The following is a 17,936-nucleotide window of genomic DNA, read 5'->3' on the forward strand; positions in this document are numbered from 1 at the left end:
CTAGATTACATGTAGAAAAATGACTGTGCATGTCCATATATTCTCCATTAAATCTACATCTGTTACAGTTGCAAATCCAAGTGTCAATTTATTCATGTCTAAATTCAGCTTTGTTTTTAAAGGTACCGAATAAGGAGTCAGTAGTGACTGACATTGTCTCTTCATATATGGATATTTTTCTGTGGGAGTATGTGTGTGAATCAAACTAAAACTAAAACCAAATTAAGGAGGCATTCCTATTTTTGGGCCAAATGTTAATCCAAACAAAACATAACACTGGTAAAAACATTCAACAATTTGTTTTCATTGAGTGATAGGCAGTGGGCTTGATCAGTGTTATTAATTAAAATTTGCAGTTCTTGATGCACCACTGATCTAGTCACCATAGCCTCCAACTCACCACAGAACCACAACGGGATCTTCACAAGATGGCACGTAAACAAAATTATGACTACAGTTACCCAAAATTCAATGTGGAGTCTCTACAGATAATTGTGTTAAAATAATTTGTAACGTATAGAACATACTTGATAATAACGCATCTACATTACATTTACTGATAAGTCAACGAAGTGGTTATACCTTCATCTTGGCGTAATGCTCATCAAATGATTGCAGCACGTGGTGTCTGGATTTTGCTGTGTGAGTAATGTACGTTCTCTAATGGCTCAGTGAAGTTCATGTGGTCTGTGAGACGCCCCTGGGTGGCGACCGCAGGGGCATATGATGGCGGAGCTGGCATCTGTCTACGGTCGCTCAATACTGTATGCAAAATGGAATAGAAAAGACAGCACGTGGGGTACACCAAGTGTGTAACACATTACTTGGGGGTCATTGACCATATCGGTCCATGGCGAAGCTACACATTGAGGATGTTTCAATCCCACCATTCCTAACCAATGAGAATGTAGAGGAGCAGTAAGAACTATTTAATTGGTCTTTCTGGCTGACGACCTTTGTCAGCGTTGTAACAGTAAAAACCCAAGCGAGGAGCATAAAAGATTCTCGAGTGAGCAGGATGAGTTTAAGTGAGCATAAGAGCAAGTTTGTGCGGGGGCAGGTTTGTAGCATAACAAAGCGAAACTGAGGAAGAGCAGAAAAAATTTGAATCGCCACCTGTATGTGAGCGCTTCGTGAATCTCGGTCTCGCATTTTAAAAATGTACTTTAGATTATTGGCAGGGTAATGTCACCATAAATTAGCACCTTCAACAGATCAAGCAGGAAAAGCAAAGAGCTGCTGGACAAAGATCACTACACATTGACTATAGCCAACATGACTGAGAACGGTGCAGCTCGAGTGCTGGGACAAAGCTTGTGTACAGGGAAGCACAGTGGTCATGATGGATTACACCATAATTAAACTTTAAAAATGCAATTTTGTAAAACAGAAAACAACTTGTCCATGCACAGAAACACTACAAAAACCCAGGGAACACATAATAAATAATTATTACGTTTCTGTGACACTAAACTAGTTCAGTGAATGTTAGAACTAATATATGAAAAAAAAACGTTGCTTAAAAACAAACCAAATTTGCCAATTTGTCCCATTTTTGAACCGTCTGAGTGTGCTTCTAATACTGCAAATAGCATGCTGCATTCACAGTGCACTGTCACAGACTTCTACGCTACTCAAGCAGAGCTGAATAATGGCGCAAAGAGGGAGAATTAGAGTAAAAAAGTCAAGTACACACTGATACAAATTTTAAGCACCAGATAAGCCTCGTTCGTAGGTGCTGACAGGATTTTATGTTTTCTATCTGGATAAAACAAAATTATAAGTGTAGATACATGGCTAACTCCTGGGGTGGTGAAAGATTGCATAGGCTGCACACAAATTAACGAAATATAGCCTGATCTTATGCTTGTTTAATATGTTTATAATTAACTTGTGAATCTACAAGCTTGTCTTTGTGGCCCTAGAATGTCCAGATTTCTGTGACAGTGAGAGCTATAAAATTCAAATTTAGGTCTATGTAACCATCTGTTACTTCAAAACAATCACTAATGTATATTAATCCACATGTACATACATCACAATAGATGACCACAATTTAAATGACCACTGACCTTGCTCCTATGTTGACTAACTGACACATTAGTACTTATTGATTATTGCACTGCTTGTTGTCTGAGATAGAGCTTATGTATTTTGCACTTCTAGGCATCAGCATTGATCCCTGCATTTCAACAGCATTCTAGGTCATTGGTATCTTGAACTCTAACCTACTGTACTGGCTAGGCTGTATTCTATGAGTAAATAACAAAGCACAATTGCAAGTCGCTCTGTATTAGAGCGTCTGCCACATGCTGTAAATGTAAATGTTTGTTTGACAGCACATTTATGCATGTGCTCTTAGAAGAGCCATCCCAAAGATTACACTGTATCTATAACATACAAATTCTATTAAGTATTAAGCTATTAAGTTAAGAATACTAAGTTTGACTATGAGTCAATGAGTTACATGAGTTGCATTAACTGCTGCCTATTTGTGTGTTAAAGGTTTGTATGTATAAGATCTTTAGTAAAGGTCAGGCGCTAATCTTCAGGGATTGTTTGGTGGTTTATTAATTCTTAATGTTTAACCCAGTGCTGAAAACAACCAGTGCATGATGATGGTCTTTCTTTGGGTAGAAGCTGTGCAGGCTTGCAGTGCAGTCCACCCTCAAACTTGAAGTTTGGCAGGAATGATCATGGATACTCAAAGTACCAATCTAATCAAACATCAAAGATCTGATCAGCTATAAGTCAGATTTTCCCACAGTATCACAGAGGTTTATGGGTTTGCCTGTGAAAAACAGCAGCAAAGGTGGAGGGACAAACTCATATCAGGTTGCCGGTGATTGTAAGTGGTGTTTAAAGCTGCTGTAATAGCTTTTAAAATTCTTTTTAACTTATGTCAGACTAAGACCATAGAGTTCTCTCCTTCCTATCGTCCAGAGTTTATGAGTTGAGAAAGAAAAAACATTTTACAAGAGGTGATTCTGAAGCAGCTGAGGTGTTCATTTAAAGTTAGATAGAACTTTACGTGGTACGGCGGGGATTCACATGTGTGTTTTGTAACCACGCCCTCCGGGATTGCACACAGCTGCACAGGTTTTACTGTTGTATGTTTGTCAGTCTATTTAAACCACTGTCAGTGTGTGCACTGGGGTTGCTCATATATATCACACACACCCCTCACGTTGGAAACATACACATGTATATAATTTATTCCAGTTTTCTTAACATTTAGGGACAGTACCAGCACCATTTTCTGTAGCAATGCTCTTGGTTCATCATTCAGTATTAAACTGGGCAAAGGTAAAACACCTTCATGATTATAGCTGATACTGTGGCACAGTATAATGTTGATGCTCCCAAACTCATGTACAATGATTCCATAATTAATAATACAATTATATGCACTAACTTATTCACTCTTTTTTGTTCTTTGTTGTGGTTCTTCTTAAACATTTACGGAAGATCCAACTGCATGTTTTCACAAAAATGAACATGACCAGTGCAGTTATGGAGAGTAAAAAGGTAGCCACATCCAAGCAGTGGTACTGGTACCAGGTGAGGTTATGGGCTTCTACTCTCAGGTGCTTGGCCCCATTGTTCCGCATCACAAACTCGATCCAGAAGACAGCGCGGTCCAGAGGCTTCATAGGTTGATCATGGTGGATGCGGGAGAGTCTCATTATGTTCTCTTTGTACCTGAGTGAAGAGATTAAATAGATTCTGGAATATGAAGTTTGTGGAAAAACTATGGTCTAAGACCATGTATGGAATATAAGAGTGCTGGAAATATCTAGCAGTATAGCTCTCAGAACAATGTGCAGATGTGTGCTTTTGGTCCTTAATAAAATGTTGTTTCTATGTCTTGAAAAATGCATGAATCAAAATGAAAACATTCATATGGGAGAGTGGAGATTTAGGAGAAAGGACAGCATGATGATAGAAGTAAGAAATAAAAGATGTTAGATAAACAAGTGCTATGAAATGAGCTTATAGGTTTTGAGCCAAGAGTGCAATCATGTTTATACAAATGTGTGTAATCCTATTTTTAAAGATGGTCAGTAGATCTTAAAAACTTTTTTTAATATAACTCAAAGGATCAACTCACAATGGATTGTTTATAACATCAATGAGAGCCTCCTTCAGGTCTTTGGACTCCATTCTATTGATGTCAAGCATTACAGCTGCTCCCTTTGTTCTCATGTGGTTCATGTTATCTGGCTGATCAGCAAACAGTGGTAAACCCACCATTGGGACTCCATGGTAAATAGCTTCATACAGCCCATTAGTCCCACCATGGGTGATGAAGGCCTTGGTTTTAGGATGTCCTATTGAATGTAAGTCATTAGTACATGATGTAGACTATTTACTACAACAAACTGTTGTAGGCTATACACATAAAACAAAACCTAGTTATACCTAGTAAGTCATTCTGGGGAATCCAGTCATACATTCTTGTATTAGGAGCAAGAGTGTCTGGCTTCTCTCCTAGGTAGCTCCACAAGACCTGCAATTAGAAGCTATTGAGATCTGAGGATAAAGTTCAGCTATGCAATGTATACTATATTAACAGCAACTGAAAGAATGTGTCAAGATGCTCAGTACTGATTATATAAGAAATCACAAAACCAGCAAAGGATTTTTTCCTCCCTTCTTTCCTGCAAACATAAACAGGAATTAAACAAACAGCTGTACAATTAGTGTGGTTTCTGGCTTATATGGTCTTTTGAACCTTTCATATCTTAAACAAATTTAAGAGTACAAACCAAGACCTTTTGAGGGATCTGCCCGAGTGCTGAAGCGATGGTGTTGGCTCTCTCTTTGGAGAGATTCTTTATTAAGGAGCCCAGTGAAAAGACCACAATGCCAGCATCTCCTGAGCTCTGCACAAACTCCTCCATCTCCTACAGAACCAAAAAGCTCAGCTTTTTCAGAACTTTTTACTGAAATTATAGCAAGTGATTGTTTATTCTTGATTTTAAATACTCACTGGCAGGAAGGCAATTGGCAACCTGCCTCCTATCTATTAATTAATTCCAAGTAATTTCTGTGTGACTGTGTGATTAACGAGTAAGTTTGTATTTAAACTTTACTGCTAACTTCCCACAAACCCTGTCTCACCTCCAAATGACTAAAATTGGGTCTCTCACCAACACTGCAGGTACTGCTGCTTATTTGGGCAGGTTTGTACATGTGAGGTAAAGATATGTAGTAAACATCAGGGGTTACACCTTTATACAATATGATCTTTGGGATTGTTTGACTGCTTGTCTGACTTCTTGTTAATTCTTAGTTTAACCCATTGCTGAAATATTTCGATCTACAATGATAATCTTACTTTAGGGAGGGGCTTTGCAGGCTTGCAGTGCAGTCCGCCCACAAACTTGAAGTTTGGTAGGAATGGTCGTGGATACTCAAAATCCCAATAGGTTCTGATCAACCAGATGTCAGCCTTTCCCATAGTGTCACACAGGGTTGTGGGTTTGCCTGTGAAGTACAGTAGCAAAGGTGAAGGGACAAACTCATATCAGGTTGCCTGTTTCTGTTTAAAAAAAAGTTGTAAAATCACTGGGCAGTTGTGTTACATTACCCATTATGTAGTTCTTATTAAACATAATCACACTCAGTATGACTATAGCTGTGTGAACAATGTACAGCAGCAGGTTGTCTAATCGCTCTACGAGGTACATGTAATCTGTGAGATGCCCGTGGGTGGTGATCACCAGGACATATGATGGTGGAGCTGGCTTCTCAATACTGTGTGTAAAACTTCACAACGTGGGGTACACTGAGTCAAAAACACACAACGTGGGGTGCACTGAGTCTATAGCAGCAGGTCACTATCACTGGGTCATCACTGGGTCAAAGTACGACTCTAAGTGAAATTCCATCCCAGTACTAATGATGTTCAGCCATAACTGATGCACATCATCTTTTTCCATGCTCACTATAAAAGCCATGCATTCTAAGGTCTGCTTTTGCCATTTACCAAAGGTGATGCTGTGTGTACAGCTATGCTGTGATTCTGTGCATATTGTGTCAGTGACTCAAATCACCATGAAGCACCTGTACTGTCACAGTTATTTAAGACTTGCTCAGGAGCAAAACTAGGGGAACATATCTGCATATCATAATGTGAAATTAGAAACCCACCTTATCTCACTTGTGTCTACCATCAAATGCACCCCAAATAACTTTATCACTGAAGTTTGTAATTTAAATATCATCAAGCTGGGAGAAAAGATATTGGGTAGTTATTGCTTCATGGAACTGGAGTCTGTAATTGGTCAGTGAATTAGACTGAGCCTTAGCTTATATGTTCTATAAAACCCTAAAGATTTACACGTGACAATACTCAAAAATAAAATGTTGCATGAAACTGGCATGTACATTTCATGCTAAAATTATGACCACGTCAACACACATGGTGCTTACAATTTTTTTTAAAGGGTCATATATGAAAAATGTGTTAGCCATAGGGTCTATATTCACTTTAACTAATATGCCTTATAATAACAACATACATTTGTGGTCATATATGTTTTTTCGTTTACATATGGTCAAGATGATGGATTAGGGCTAATGCTGTAATTCATCCAGGCAATACTGTACTGTGCCCATTGAGCCTGAATAAAACATTTGTCAGACACTCTGATGGCTGAAAGCACTGAACACCCAGTCTGCTAAGTCAGCCTGTGACACAGGCATATTATTTAAAGTTAATGAGTTAATGTGCTGAGGTTTTAATGTGCAATATTATCCTTAGTTTGATGATTCAATTGTATCCCTTTGATTTCATAATTCATTCTCTCAATATAATAAATAATTGTCTCAAATTACTAGTTAAAATGCAGTGTCACAATATTCTGGGGCTGAGTATACAGGAATACCTTAAGTGAGTACTGGAATGCCTTTATGACAAAGTGCACAACAGGTAGTACAAACAGAATTCCCAGGATTCAACATAAAATAGAAGCTATGTGGCAAATCAAGCTACTTTCCCCATTACATTAGAAAAACCTGTCTCAAAGCAAGCATTGTCTTGGACTTAACATCATCCCAGATCTCTGGGAAACATTTCTACAGTCAATTCCAGACTCATTGTGCAAGCAACGCAAGACTTCTCTGTTTCTGGAAGGAGACTGGCTTGACCTTTTGGACGCCCGTGATGTGAATATTCATCAGTGCAGAAAGGTACAAGAAAATATTGAAGTGCACAATGGCACTTTCCAGCAAACTCTACGCCCAAGCCTGGTTCCAGGGGTAGGTCCCGGTAACCCTCTTCTGAGCAGGGTACCCACTACTCTGGTACTTTTGATCATACGTTTTTATGGATCGTATTTATCTGGTGATAGCAGTTGATACTACTGTATTCCTTCCCTTGCTCCATCTACACCAGTGTATGCAAAAACAGCTCACCCACCCTAAAGTCTCTGACATGAATTGGCTACATGAACTATACACAATGCAATGCATCATGAATTGTTTTTAAGCTTAGTTGCCCAAGGAGAAAAGTTCCCACTTGAATACTAGTCCTCCCACGATTTCTTCTTTAATCCAACCAAGGAGTTTTTCCTTGCTGTTGTTGATACTGGCTTACTCATTACAGATAGAAGTTTGACCCAAACATTTGTAAAACTGCTTTGTGACAATGCATGTTGAAAAAAAGTGCTACAGTACATAGATACATTTAACTTTTGATCTTCACCCCAGACTTGTTCTTCATGGGAGACCCCAACAGGAGCTTAATGCTCCCCTTGACAACATCAATAGATCACCCATGCCCTTCTGCCATGACAAGGCCCTGATCCAGGAAGGATATTTTTTAGAATAGGATGACATGCTCTGGTGAAACTATGCTCTGGTGAAACTAGAGTGAAAGTACAAATCCCTTTGGTGAAATATATCTTGAATAAAGTCCTTTATCTACATTTGTACTAAAATTAAGTTTAAAAAAGTACTTGCTTTCAAATGTACTATCCTGCACTATGTAAGTGGGGAATCAGCAACTTCTATGGTAGCAATAAGTGATTGCAAAAAAATGTGTGGTAGAACATTTTGTTACGTGGTTTGTGCTACATTGCATTTCCCCAAGCGGAACTGACTGGTGGTTGCCAGTACATTAATGTTGAATGAGTATTCAAAGAGACCTCAATCAGAATTTGGTGACATAAATATTTTCAGAGAATGCATATCCATATCATCTTAATGTTCGACTTCCATTTAAGACTATTCAAATACAGATATGTATGAAAAAACTGTCACTACTACTACTTACAAATTTGGCTAAAAGGTACTATAGATATGCCAAAATTGTGTAAATTTGTTGTGCTTGGAAATAGACATTGTCAGCCAACTGCTCTTCTGTGAAAAGTTATGTAACATAACCTTACATGAGCACCCTCAGTTATGTAAATTTAGCAAAAGTAGCCTTCATTAACCATGCATTCTACAGACAACGTAATTAAGGCTCAAGTCAAACTTGACAAGGAAAAGAAAAAGTGTACCTACATTTTGTAACAAGAACGCATATTACATATAGCATTGTTTACACAATGACAATAATGACTAGCCTGTTATGTCAAAAAGCAAAAGATGAACTCTGAAAAAAAGAAAGATAACGTTAGCAAAGTAATTGACCAATAGTAGACAGTTAGCCAACCAACATCACCTATTCCTCTAAAACAACTTCGCAAGAGTACATTGCATTACATTACATTACAAGGGTAACTTTAATTTCCATAATAATGAACTGTCTGACTGTTTTATAGCAATAGCTAGCTAGCAAACCACCAACATAATTGACCTGTTCAGCAATAAATAGGCAGTGTATAAGCCATGCCACCACTGTGAATCAAGTAAACCAGCCCATAGTCAGACCTTCCTTTTGAGCCTGCACATGACGTGAGCTGAAAAGCTCTGTGCTGTAGTGTTGTTTTGACTATATTACCCAGTATTTCACTGTAGTACTTATTCAGGCTCCCCATGGCCAAAGACTGGAAAGCCACGTTATAAAAAACGTACAAAACCAAATTATAGACGCGCTCCACGAAGCTCATACGGTCTGTAAATTGCCCCGGTGATATCGGCACATACGACGGCGGTGCAGGCATCTGACCACAGAGTCGCTCCATGGAGTAACCGAGGGACAGTCTCAGAGAAATAACAAACGGAACTTTAAGCACTTCTGCAAGTAAGTCGCCACACACAATCATGGGGTCAAACAGAAGCACATCGAACTTGAACGATTTCAGCGTCGCCAACAACTCTTCGTTGCGGAACACGGAATCACACAGGACTTTCTGAACTGCTTGAATCCTTGAGGCTAAATCCATAATCTTGAGCGCCATTCCCAAAGTAGATGATGTGCGTGATTGGTTTATCCAAAGATCAATCATTTCTTCAGAAAGAGCGTGCACTTTTTGTGATTCTAGGGGAGAATCTATAACAAGGAACTTGAAGCGCTCCGTCTGGTTGTACTTGATAGAAGGTGATGCTGCGTGTACCAACACTGTGACGCTGTGATTTCTTTCAACCAGCTCTTCTAAAATGAAACGCATATTATGCCAATGGCTGTACTCCCCGGGTAAAACAAGGACTTTACCACTTTGTGTAAAGCGAAAGAAACAGAAAAGCAAGACGAGAAAAAGACTGGATGAGTTCCAAAGACAAGACATCGTTACTGTTTACATTCAGGAAGCCTAGTGGTAAGAACAGAGTCATAAGGGTAATGTCCACTGTGTTTGCTCCGGAAAAGCACTTTTAAGTTGTCTTTATGCCTGTCAACTTAAATACAACTTCCTTGTAGGGACCGACGTATCAATACTGCACATACTGACATACTTTTTTTTTTTTTGCAGGCAGTTTGGTCAATACCAGAAAAACAAACAACAAAACAAAACAACAAAAAAACAACAAAAAAACCCCTGAAAAATTGTAAGTATAACCGAATCTAAAATTAGTTGCTTTCACAACTCATAAAAGTGCAGTAATGACAGAAATGTTTATATTCAATATGTACATGTTCAAAAATGTTTGTTTATTTTAACACGTTCAACGAGCAAAATATATAAACACTTCATAATAATTTTACATTGTAATAATTTAAGGTTCAATACCAGTCATGTGTGGACATACCTACTCTTTTGTTTTCTAGATTTTAGAAAAAACTGTGAAGGTATCTAAACAATGAAATAACACGTGATTGTAAAAAACTAATATAACAATCATTTTCACACTTGTCTCAATACCATGTCCACTTTTTCCAAAACAACACAGTCACCATATCAGTAGACTATGTGAAATAAACTGTCTATATTTTTTCATTAATTTGATACAAAAGGCATTCAGTCACCACTTGTTCCAAAATTCATGAATACCTCCATTAGTGTTCACCACCAGCAAAGGTCTGTAAAACTAATTTTGCAGACACTGACACACTGTTCAACACAATTAACGTTCAACAACATTGTGATCATTTAGACTTAAATTTGGTGCATTTTGACAGCCAAATGAAAATATACACTTGAAATGCATCTGATTTTAGCAGGTTTATTCATTTTATTGTTTGTTTTTTGTTTGTTTTGCAGCCTTGTTACCATCAATACAGAAGTGGTCACAATTGTATTAAAATGTGTATGCATATAGGGAAAGTATAAACGCCAACACACCTGCCTGTCATTTCAGCTAACAACTTACCCAGGTGGTTTCTCAGGTGTTTCCATATATTCAGGTTGATGTTGATGAAAATCTATGGCCCAATGCAGTAGACAGGATAGATTGTCCAGGCCAACAGTAGACGTCTGATGCTGATAGGCAGATTTATTGTATATTTTTCATTTCTGAAGTACAGTATATTACACTGAGAACAAATGGCAAAATACAGTAAACCCTCAGAAGAACACTGGCTTTTAAAACTTATTTCTTTATCATATATTTTTATATTATACAGTAAATATTGTTATTCGTGGCATATGTTATAGCAGCAGTAGTCACATTTGGATGAAAAACGAAGTGTTTAAGTGCATTTTGCACTAATGATTATTGATAACTGATGTGCTAAGGTGTGTTTCAAAAGCACACTGTGTAAAGAGCTTTGAAGAAGTGGACATGGTATTGAAACAAGTGTGAAAATTGTTGTAAATAACTAAACAAATACGGACTGTCTTATATTTCAGATTCTTCAAAGTAGCCACCCTTTACTTCACTACTAGCAATGCATGCTCTTGGTATTCTTTTAACTAGTTTCATGAGGCAGCCAGCTTTGATGTCTTGAAGAAACATAGCTATGCTGTAAAAAAAATTCTGAATACAAAAACACTTCTTAAAACACCTGTTAAAAATTAATTTGAACTTATATATATATATGACACCATTAACTTTCACTATTATATTTGTTTACAAATATAATGATGTGATTGTCAAAATAATGTCATTGTATTTGGGAATAGGCCCTTAACAAGCAGACTGTGAACCAATTCCTTGGAATACTGGCACCACCGAGCTGAGGAGGGAAGGGTATCAGACTCAAAGATAAAACATCACCTTTGCACGAGATGCAGTTCCGTCCTCCACATTGCAAGCCACAGCTTGACCATCTGAAAGCTTGAGGGAGCTGCTGGAGTGTTTGGTCAGGATGACCAAAGCTCTACTGTACACACTGCTATTGACATAAGCAGATATATGACTAGTGCTCACTTGCCAACAACAGAGGACCACCCTGAAGCACACTCCTGTATTCCCTCATCTCCATACTCTGGCACATCAGAATCTTTCTCTGACTGCAAGCCCAGTAGGTGATGAGCGCATGCTCTCAAAAGCTGCTGCTATCATCAGTTAAAAAAAGGAACACCCCCTCCCCCAAAAGCGCCACAATGCGAAAGAATAATAACGAAAGTTTTTTTGAATAAAGGATGACGCAGCAAACAATAAGACCGAGTTAAATCTTCATTTTGCTTGTTTCAATGCTGCGCCTAATCACAGTAGCCTAGGTCATCTAAAGTTTCTTCACATAACAATGTTGGATAGAAACATGACTTAATTCATATTTTAGCCGTTCTAAGATACCCTAGAAATGTGGCAGAGCAACATGGTGGTCTCTGTTGGAAGATGGGCCAGTCTGTGTGTAGATATGAAGTGCTCATTGTATGCTAACGAAAACACAATTCATACTTACAGGTGGTTATACACAAATGAAAACATGGTATTGTATACTTTCTGCCAATAGGTCCCCTAAATCCTACTCACTGCACCTTTAAGGGTTTAAAATGTCGTCACCATATTTAAAAAAAAAAAAAAAAGACCCTTTGATTTATTAAGACAAGAGGAAGCAAAGAATTATCCAGTGTGAAAGACAAGACACACTGAAGAACTCCCCCTCCCCCTTATACACAGGTATAGAATCACAGTGTTAGAATCTTGTATGGGAGGAAGTAGTCATGTCTTATAAACCAAACACCAACAGGTTTGACGTTCACTTCAGGAAGGAGAATTACATGACAGGCATTCAACAATGGACTTCTAACCAAAAGTCAATCCAAGTTCAGCTTTTCTACTCTTCTTTTACCTGTGAGGACAAAAGGGCCAGTTGATTATATTAACTGTTCAGTTCTCCACAGCTGATTAAAGTCCAGGTCTGGAGTTGAGCACAAAAATGAGTACATCAGTAGTGAAGTCAGTCTTGTAGTTCATTTATACATATTGCACTTACTCTGAATGTAGTCATAATGCATAAACATTAGCTAGAAAGGCAATATGCGTCTGTATACTTTCAGATAGTCAGAGGCTTTTTGTAAAGTCCCCTTTAGTGTTAAGCAATCGGGACAATGTCTCTCTAACAGTGCTACAGACAGAGTATTAGGTTATACACACAATTCATGAAAGACCTTTTTATGAAAGTGACCTTGGTCACTACTATCTCTTAATATGCTTTATTTGTTATAACAAGGTAATGGTAGTGGGCTACCAGCAGTGTTGGATGCAACTTCAGTCTGAAGAAAAATGAGTGAAAGTGAGTTATGATGCAGGTATGAACAAACTGCAAGTGCAACACAGTCACCATCAGCCGTCAAAAGAGCAAACCATGAGGAATTGTGGTTCAAAATATCAGTTGCAAACAGACAACATGAAATGAGAAGATGATGCGTCATAGAAAAAAAAACAAAACAACTATGTGCCCCTGCAGGACAGTTTCCCCTAAGGGGAAAGGGTAAGGAGATCATACCTACATATCTGCCTCCAGTTGTTTTAAAGTCTATTGAAAAAGGCTCACCAGAAGTTTCAGTCATGGATGCGCATGTGAATGGAGCAAGGGTCAGGGGTCAGAGATCAGGCTTTGCCTTACAGCAATCAGCTGTACAAATACGAGGTTTATTTTTGAGATTAAATAGAGGCCCAGTTTTACCATATTGTGCTTAATGGGAGAAAATGGCAGCCTTTACAAAAACAAACGTGTCACTCCTGTGAGGTTTCAGTAGACTTGAATAACATCATCCCGCTCTCTGATGGGCCACACCCCATTCTCCTGCACGTTGGGCGGAGAGCTCTTCCAGTCCCACGTCTTTACCGGAACGTTCCACTCCGGCCCATAGTTGGCCACCACATAATCCAGAGTCTCACAGGGCACCCGCAACCTAAGATCCACCAGCTCTGTCCAGCACAAGCTGAACCGGGGGAACACATACCTGTGAGCGGGGACATCGACATTCCGCTTATGGCACTTGGCAGGCGCTCTTATCCAGCATGACTTACATATTTATCGGTAATGCAGTGTTAGTGTTATGAACATCATTCTCCACCTGCTTTACCAGGTGATTTACAAGAACATGGGACGACACATTTCATTGTAGCATCATGAAACATTTCTAATGTGCTGGTTTGTGTCAACTTTATTCTCAGTAAGTCTTGCACAGGACTCCTAAATGAGTCTAGATAGCAGTAGGCAAAGTGGAGTGTTTGGGCAAGCTGTTTGTTCATATTTGACATGCAACAGGAGTGAAACTGAAACTACAAGCATGCATGCATAAACCCTTGGTCAATTGCTCCAGGGATTTGTTAGGAAATGACCACCCCACTCTTATCTCAGCTCCTAACCCCTGAACGTACCATACAGGTGTAGGTGTGTGTCTCAGGGTATTTAAGAAGGAAAAAAAGATATCAATTTGACTGTCTGCTGAATGAACACTTTTATATTTTATGGAGAAACATGCAGGAGATCACTGCGTAATAAAATACTTGCTTAAATTTCTTGCCACTCTTGGCCTGCGTGCCTCCATTCCAAACAATGTCACCATCCTCATAGAAAAAGAAGATGTCCAGTTTCACATCCAGTCCCTGGAAGGAGAGTTCCAGGCTGTCCTCGATCTACACCAGACAAGATCAATGTGTAGAGTTTCACCCAGAAATTCTACATGGTACAGTGAGTACAAATTATTTTCACTTCAAGGTCTTCGACAGGAATGGTGGATGAAGAACAAGATGTGTGATACCTTTCCAAACTTATGTTTGAGAGGGAGTCCAGCCCTCTGGAAGGCCTGTGTGAGGTCATGCCTGTAATCTTTAATCCAGATGCCCAGATCCACATCCTTACTGTAGGGGATGATATTGCACTGCCGGAACCAGCCTGCAGGTGGAGAACAGATCAGAGTAACAAATCCAATAGGACATCTGCAGTGCTCCTCTGAGGGTCTTATGATGTATACCATACTACTTATAGTTCACTGACAATAAAGAGATTCTATTCCATAAATCATATGCAAATAGTAAAGCACATGTAATTGGTTCACTATAGGAAGTTATTTCTGAACCCTTGCATGGCAATTCTAGCCAATGTCACAAATGAGGCATATGCGACCACTTTTGTAGATGTTAATATTCCAATAATAACCATGAAGCTTTCTGAGAGACTACTCACCAAGACAAGTGCCACTACTCAGCCAGAAGGGGACCTGGAGCTCAGTGAGAACTCGAGCAGCGAGGTGGAGAAGGCTCTTGGCCTTCATCCTGAAGTCCATTGCCTCAGGAGATGGATCATCTGGATACAGCTAGGAGAGAGAGTCTGAAGTTTAGTTCTGAGCTCAGGAGTACAGAAGAAATCCATATCTCACATAGATCAGAAATGGACCTCAGACCTGGTTTTAAAATTCATGTATAGAAAGAGAGTTCCCTTATATAGATATAAACCTGGTAAAAGGCAGCTGCTTCTCGATATCTGCACTCCAGAAAGCGGCTGCTGGAATGTTCGGTCAAGAAGTGGGAGAAGTTTTTTGGGAGCCGCACATCAAGCCCATCTAGAGTGGTCAGAATGAGCTCTGGTCTGACAGAGAAAACAAATACACTCTACCTTATACATTGTAGAGATATGCTTTCAACTTTAAGGTCATACTGCAGAAAGAAATATTGTACAGCAAAGAGTATTTTTATAGCAATGGGATAAATGAACAATATTTGTCAAAAGTATCAGCAATTGGGAAAATAAATGGATAACTTGGGACAATCAATAAGTTCTTTTGTTCCAGTTTTATGCTTGTAACCTGAGAAAAGACCCCTTCCCCACCACTTCATGGTTTAAGAAAAGTCTAAAGTCTAAATATGCATTTCCCCTTTAGTCAACAGCTCTCCATTTACAAAAATTCTTCTGAAATATGTGCAGACTGGGCTCCAGGACACCAGCCACAACTGGCTCTTCGTTTTCTCACGTGTATGAGACATGTGTTGAGCACACGGTACCTGTCATAGGCCCCTGCGTAGCGGCCAAAGTCCAGCTTTCTGAAGGGGGCAAAGTTGTGGTCGATGCCAGGTGTGAGCCGCAGGGGTCCGTGCCACAGATAGTTCCCGCTGCGCTCGTACAGGACGACAACATGCACGAGCAAGTGGCCGTCGGAGCGGATGAGGAGGTGCAGAGGGATCTCGCTCCCTGTCAGGTCGTCCATGCCCACCAGCCTGGGGTCCTTCCCCCTGAGCTCCAGAAGCTCCAGACCACGCTCTTCTGCTGCATCCTGCAGAGCAGCCTTGGTGAGAGAACAGGCCAAGGTGGAGTCAGGGGGGCAGCGAGTTGTGTCAATACATTTTCCATCACTTTTCATTTACATTAAAGTTTACATTGTTTGCGTGTGCTAATTTTGAACAAATGAAGACTTGCAACTGTTTTTCCACTGAGCCCTGGTTAAGAAGCTGGCAGCTATGCAGCACAAGCAAAGCATGTGTATCTGCAAATGCCTGCAAATCTGTACCTGTGAAGTCGTCCCTGCGTATCTGTACCTGTGACAGTATTCACCCATAAAGGCATACACAAGAATACTTTCACAGATAGAGGTACCAGCTCTCTTTGTAAATGAATCCTGTGCACCTTTTGGACCGTGCTATAGTAGTGGCATGCCAATCAAAATAGCATTCTACTGCCAGCCATGGATATACCTATCCAAGCAGCACCAGCCACCTCTATGTGACACTGGTGCCCTTCCTAAGTGGGAATGCTTACATCATACTTCCAGACGTTTCCGAGTAGGCCAAAGGTGATGAAGTGCCTATGTGTGCAGAGGAAGGTGCAGTGAGGCTCTTTCAACTGGCTGTCCTTCAGCAGCTCGGCCTCCTGGGTCAGCAGGCTCAGTGTGACGGTGTCCACCAGAAACACAGGCAGGCTGAACTTGCGCGCTAGCCCGAGAAACTTCTTCACCAAATGCTGCAGTCCATACAACATGTGGGGGGGAAGGATACAAATTAAAGACCAAAAAATAAAGACATCAAATAATTAGTGGAAACATGTCACCACCATTGGTGCAAATGCAGGTAAATAAGAAACATACATTTCCTACTTCCCAAGAATAACTAATAATGAAGTGACTGATACAGTGCTGGCGGTGCATTTTACTCACCCACTGGGCCTCCTTTCCTGCCAGGTAGCCTTTACTACTCAAAGCAAGAGGTCCATGCTGTAGAGAATCAGCCCACTAAATCAAGCAACATCTGGCAACATTACAAACCCACTACTCTGCAGAATTCATATAATACATCGCTGGTGATTGATTGACCCCCCTTTTTTTTTTTGCAGGCAACGGCCCAGTAGTTTTTGCTCACCTTTGAAACGTACTGCCTGTAATAATATAACTGGAACAAGAGGAAAATGGAACTGGTTGCAATCAGCAAGGCTAGTACCACTGTCCTGTTGAGTCTAGGCATCGGTCCACCTGTCTGTATAACAAACTAAGACGTAGGGCCATGAGGCTGACTGCTTCACCATCCCTGTGGACAATCGTTGATGGCATTGAGTTCTACAATTATACAAATGTAAAAACAGATTTAGCGAGTTACCTTGTAAACGATCTCACTAGCCGCTGATTTTAAATGTCATGATGTGGCTAACTAGCCAGCCAATACAGTTCTCGTGAGACTTAGTTAGCTTTGTAGCTAGCCAACATACTTTTTAGGTTTTGTTAGGTATCGGCACATGATTCACGATTAAAGCGCAACGCATTCGCTCTAATGTCGCGAAAAACTGATTAACGTTACTAAGAATTACAGCGTTTTCTAGTTAACCAGCAGCAAATCTCATGTCATGGAGAAAGACACACTGAAGCAGATAGTTAGCCAGCTATAATTTGCTATAGATATTAATTAAAAGTTCGCAATAATTTGAAAGTTGTGGAACTTACTTATTGAAAGAGGAAAAACATATATTATTCCGGTCTACGCAGCTACATAACCAAGATCGCTATTAAAACAGTTCCCAATGTTCCCTAGAGCACAACCGGACGGCACGGGACGTAGGACAAAAAGGATTTGAACTCGCGATAATCATGATATGAAAAACGAAATATTTCTTCAATGGATAGTTGATAGTTGCAAATAGAAATAATATATAGTAAATACAGATAGTCGGAAAAATATATAGTTGGCATATATAAATATTCACTATCTGGAAACTCAGCATCTATCGA

General features: G+C 39.7%; 2 protein-coding genes and 1 long non-coding RNA gene across 7 annotated transcripts; 1 reads left to right on the plus strand and 2 right to left on the minus strand.

Annotated features, from left to right (window-relative positions):
* Nucleotides 1–3,222: 3,222 nt before the first annotated feature.
* LOC113582819 (UDP-glucuronosyltransferase 2B15-like) lies at nucleotides 3,223–9,733 on the minus strand. 3 transcript variants are annotated; one of them, XM_027018805.2, is made up of 7 exons: nucleotides 9,096–9,733; nucleotides 5,594–5,753; nucleotides 5,342–5,490; nucleotides 4,776–4,907; nucleotides 4,423–4,510; nucleotides 4,112–4,331; nucleotides 3,223–3,702 (listed from the first exon to the last, which is right to left on the minus strand). In XM_027018805.2, exons 1-7 carry the CDS (start codon nucleotides 9,678–9,680, stop codon nucleotides 3,420–3,422), a joined length of 1,617 nt encoding a protein of 538 aa, XP_026874606.2. In that variant the 5' UTR covers nucleotides 9,681–9,733; the 3' UTR covers nucleotides 3,223–3,419. The 3 variants fall into 3 exon arrangements, with proteins under 3 accessions (XP_026874606.2, XP_026874604.2, XP_026874605.2); XM_027018803.2 differs by lacking the exon at nucleotides 5,594–5,753 and having other exon boundaries at nucleotides 8,954–9,733; XM_027018804.2 differs by lacking the exon at nucleotides 5,594–5,753 and having other exon boundaries at nucleotides 9,028–9,109.
* A 174-nt stretch (nucleotides 9,734–9,907) lies between these two features.
* Nucleotides 9,908–12,302, plus strand: LOC118241558. The gene is made up of 2 exons (XR_004776184.1): nucleotides 9,908–9,939; nucleotides 10,593–12,302. It is a non-coding gene; the product is annotated as an uncharacterized LOC118241558 (long non-coding RNA).
* fktn (fukutin) lies at nucleotides 12,296–17,752 on the minus strand. 3 transcript variants are annotated; one of them, XM_027018807.2, is made up of 10 exons: nucleotides 17,652–17,752; nucleotides 17,077–17,241; nucleotides 16,875–16,949; nucleotides 16,481–16,681; nucleotides 15,730–16,010; nucleotides 15,184–15,316; nucleotides 14,915–15,044; nucleotides 14,490–14,623; nucleotides 14,240–14,364; nucleotides 12,296–13,685 (listed from the first exon to the last, which is right to left on the minus strand). In XM_027018807.2, the coding sequence occupies exons 2-10, from the start codon at nucleotides 17,176–17,178 to the stop codon at nucleotides 13,472–13,474; spliced, it is 1,395 nt and encodes a 464-aa protein (XP_026874608.2). In that variant the 5' UTR covers nucleotides 17,179–17,241; nucleotides 17,652–17,752; the 3' UTR covers nucleotides 12,296–13,471. The 3 variants fall into 3 exon arrangements, with proteins under 3 accessions (XP_026874608.2, XP_026874609.2, XP_026874607.2); XM_027018808.2 differs by having other exon boundaries at nucleotides 16,875–16,931; nucleotides 17,077–17,270; XM_027018806.2 differs by having other exon boundaries at nucleotides 17,077–17,270.
* Nucleotides 17,753–17,936: the final 184 nt, after the last annotated feature.

The sequence above is a fragment of the Electrophorus electricus genome, chromosome 6, assembly GCF_013358815.1.
Source record: "Electrophorus electricus isolate fEleEle1 chromosome 6, fEleEle1.pri, whole genome shotgun sequence".
NCBI classification, from domain to species: domain Eukaryota; kingdom Metazoa; phylum Chordata; class Actinopteri; order Gymnotiformes; family Gymnotidae; genus Electrophorus; species Electrophorus electricus.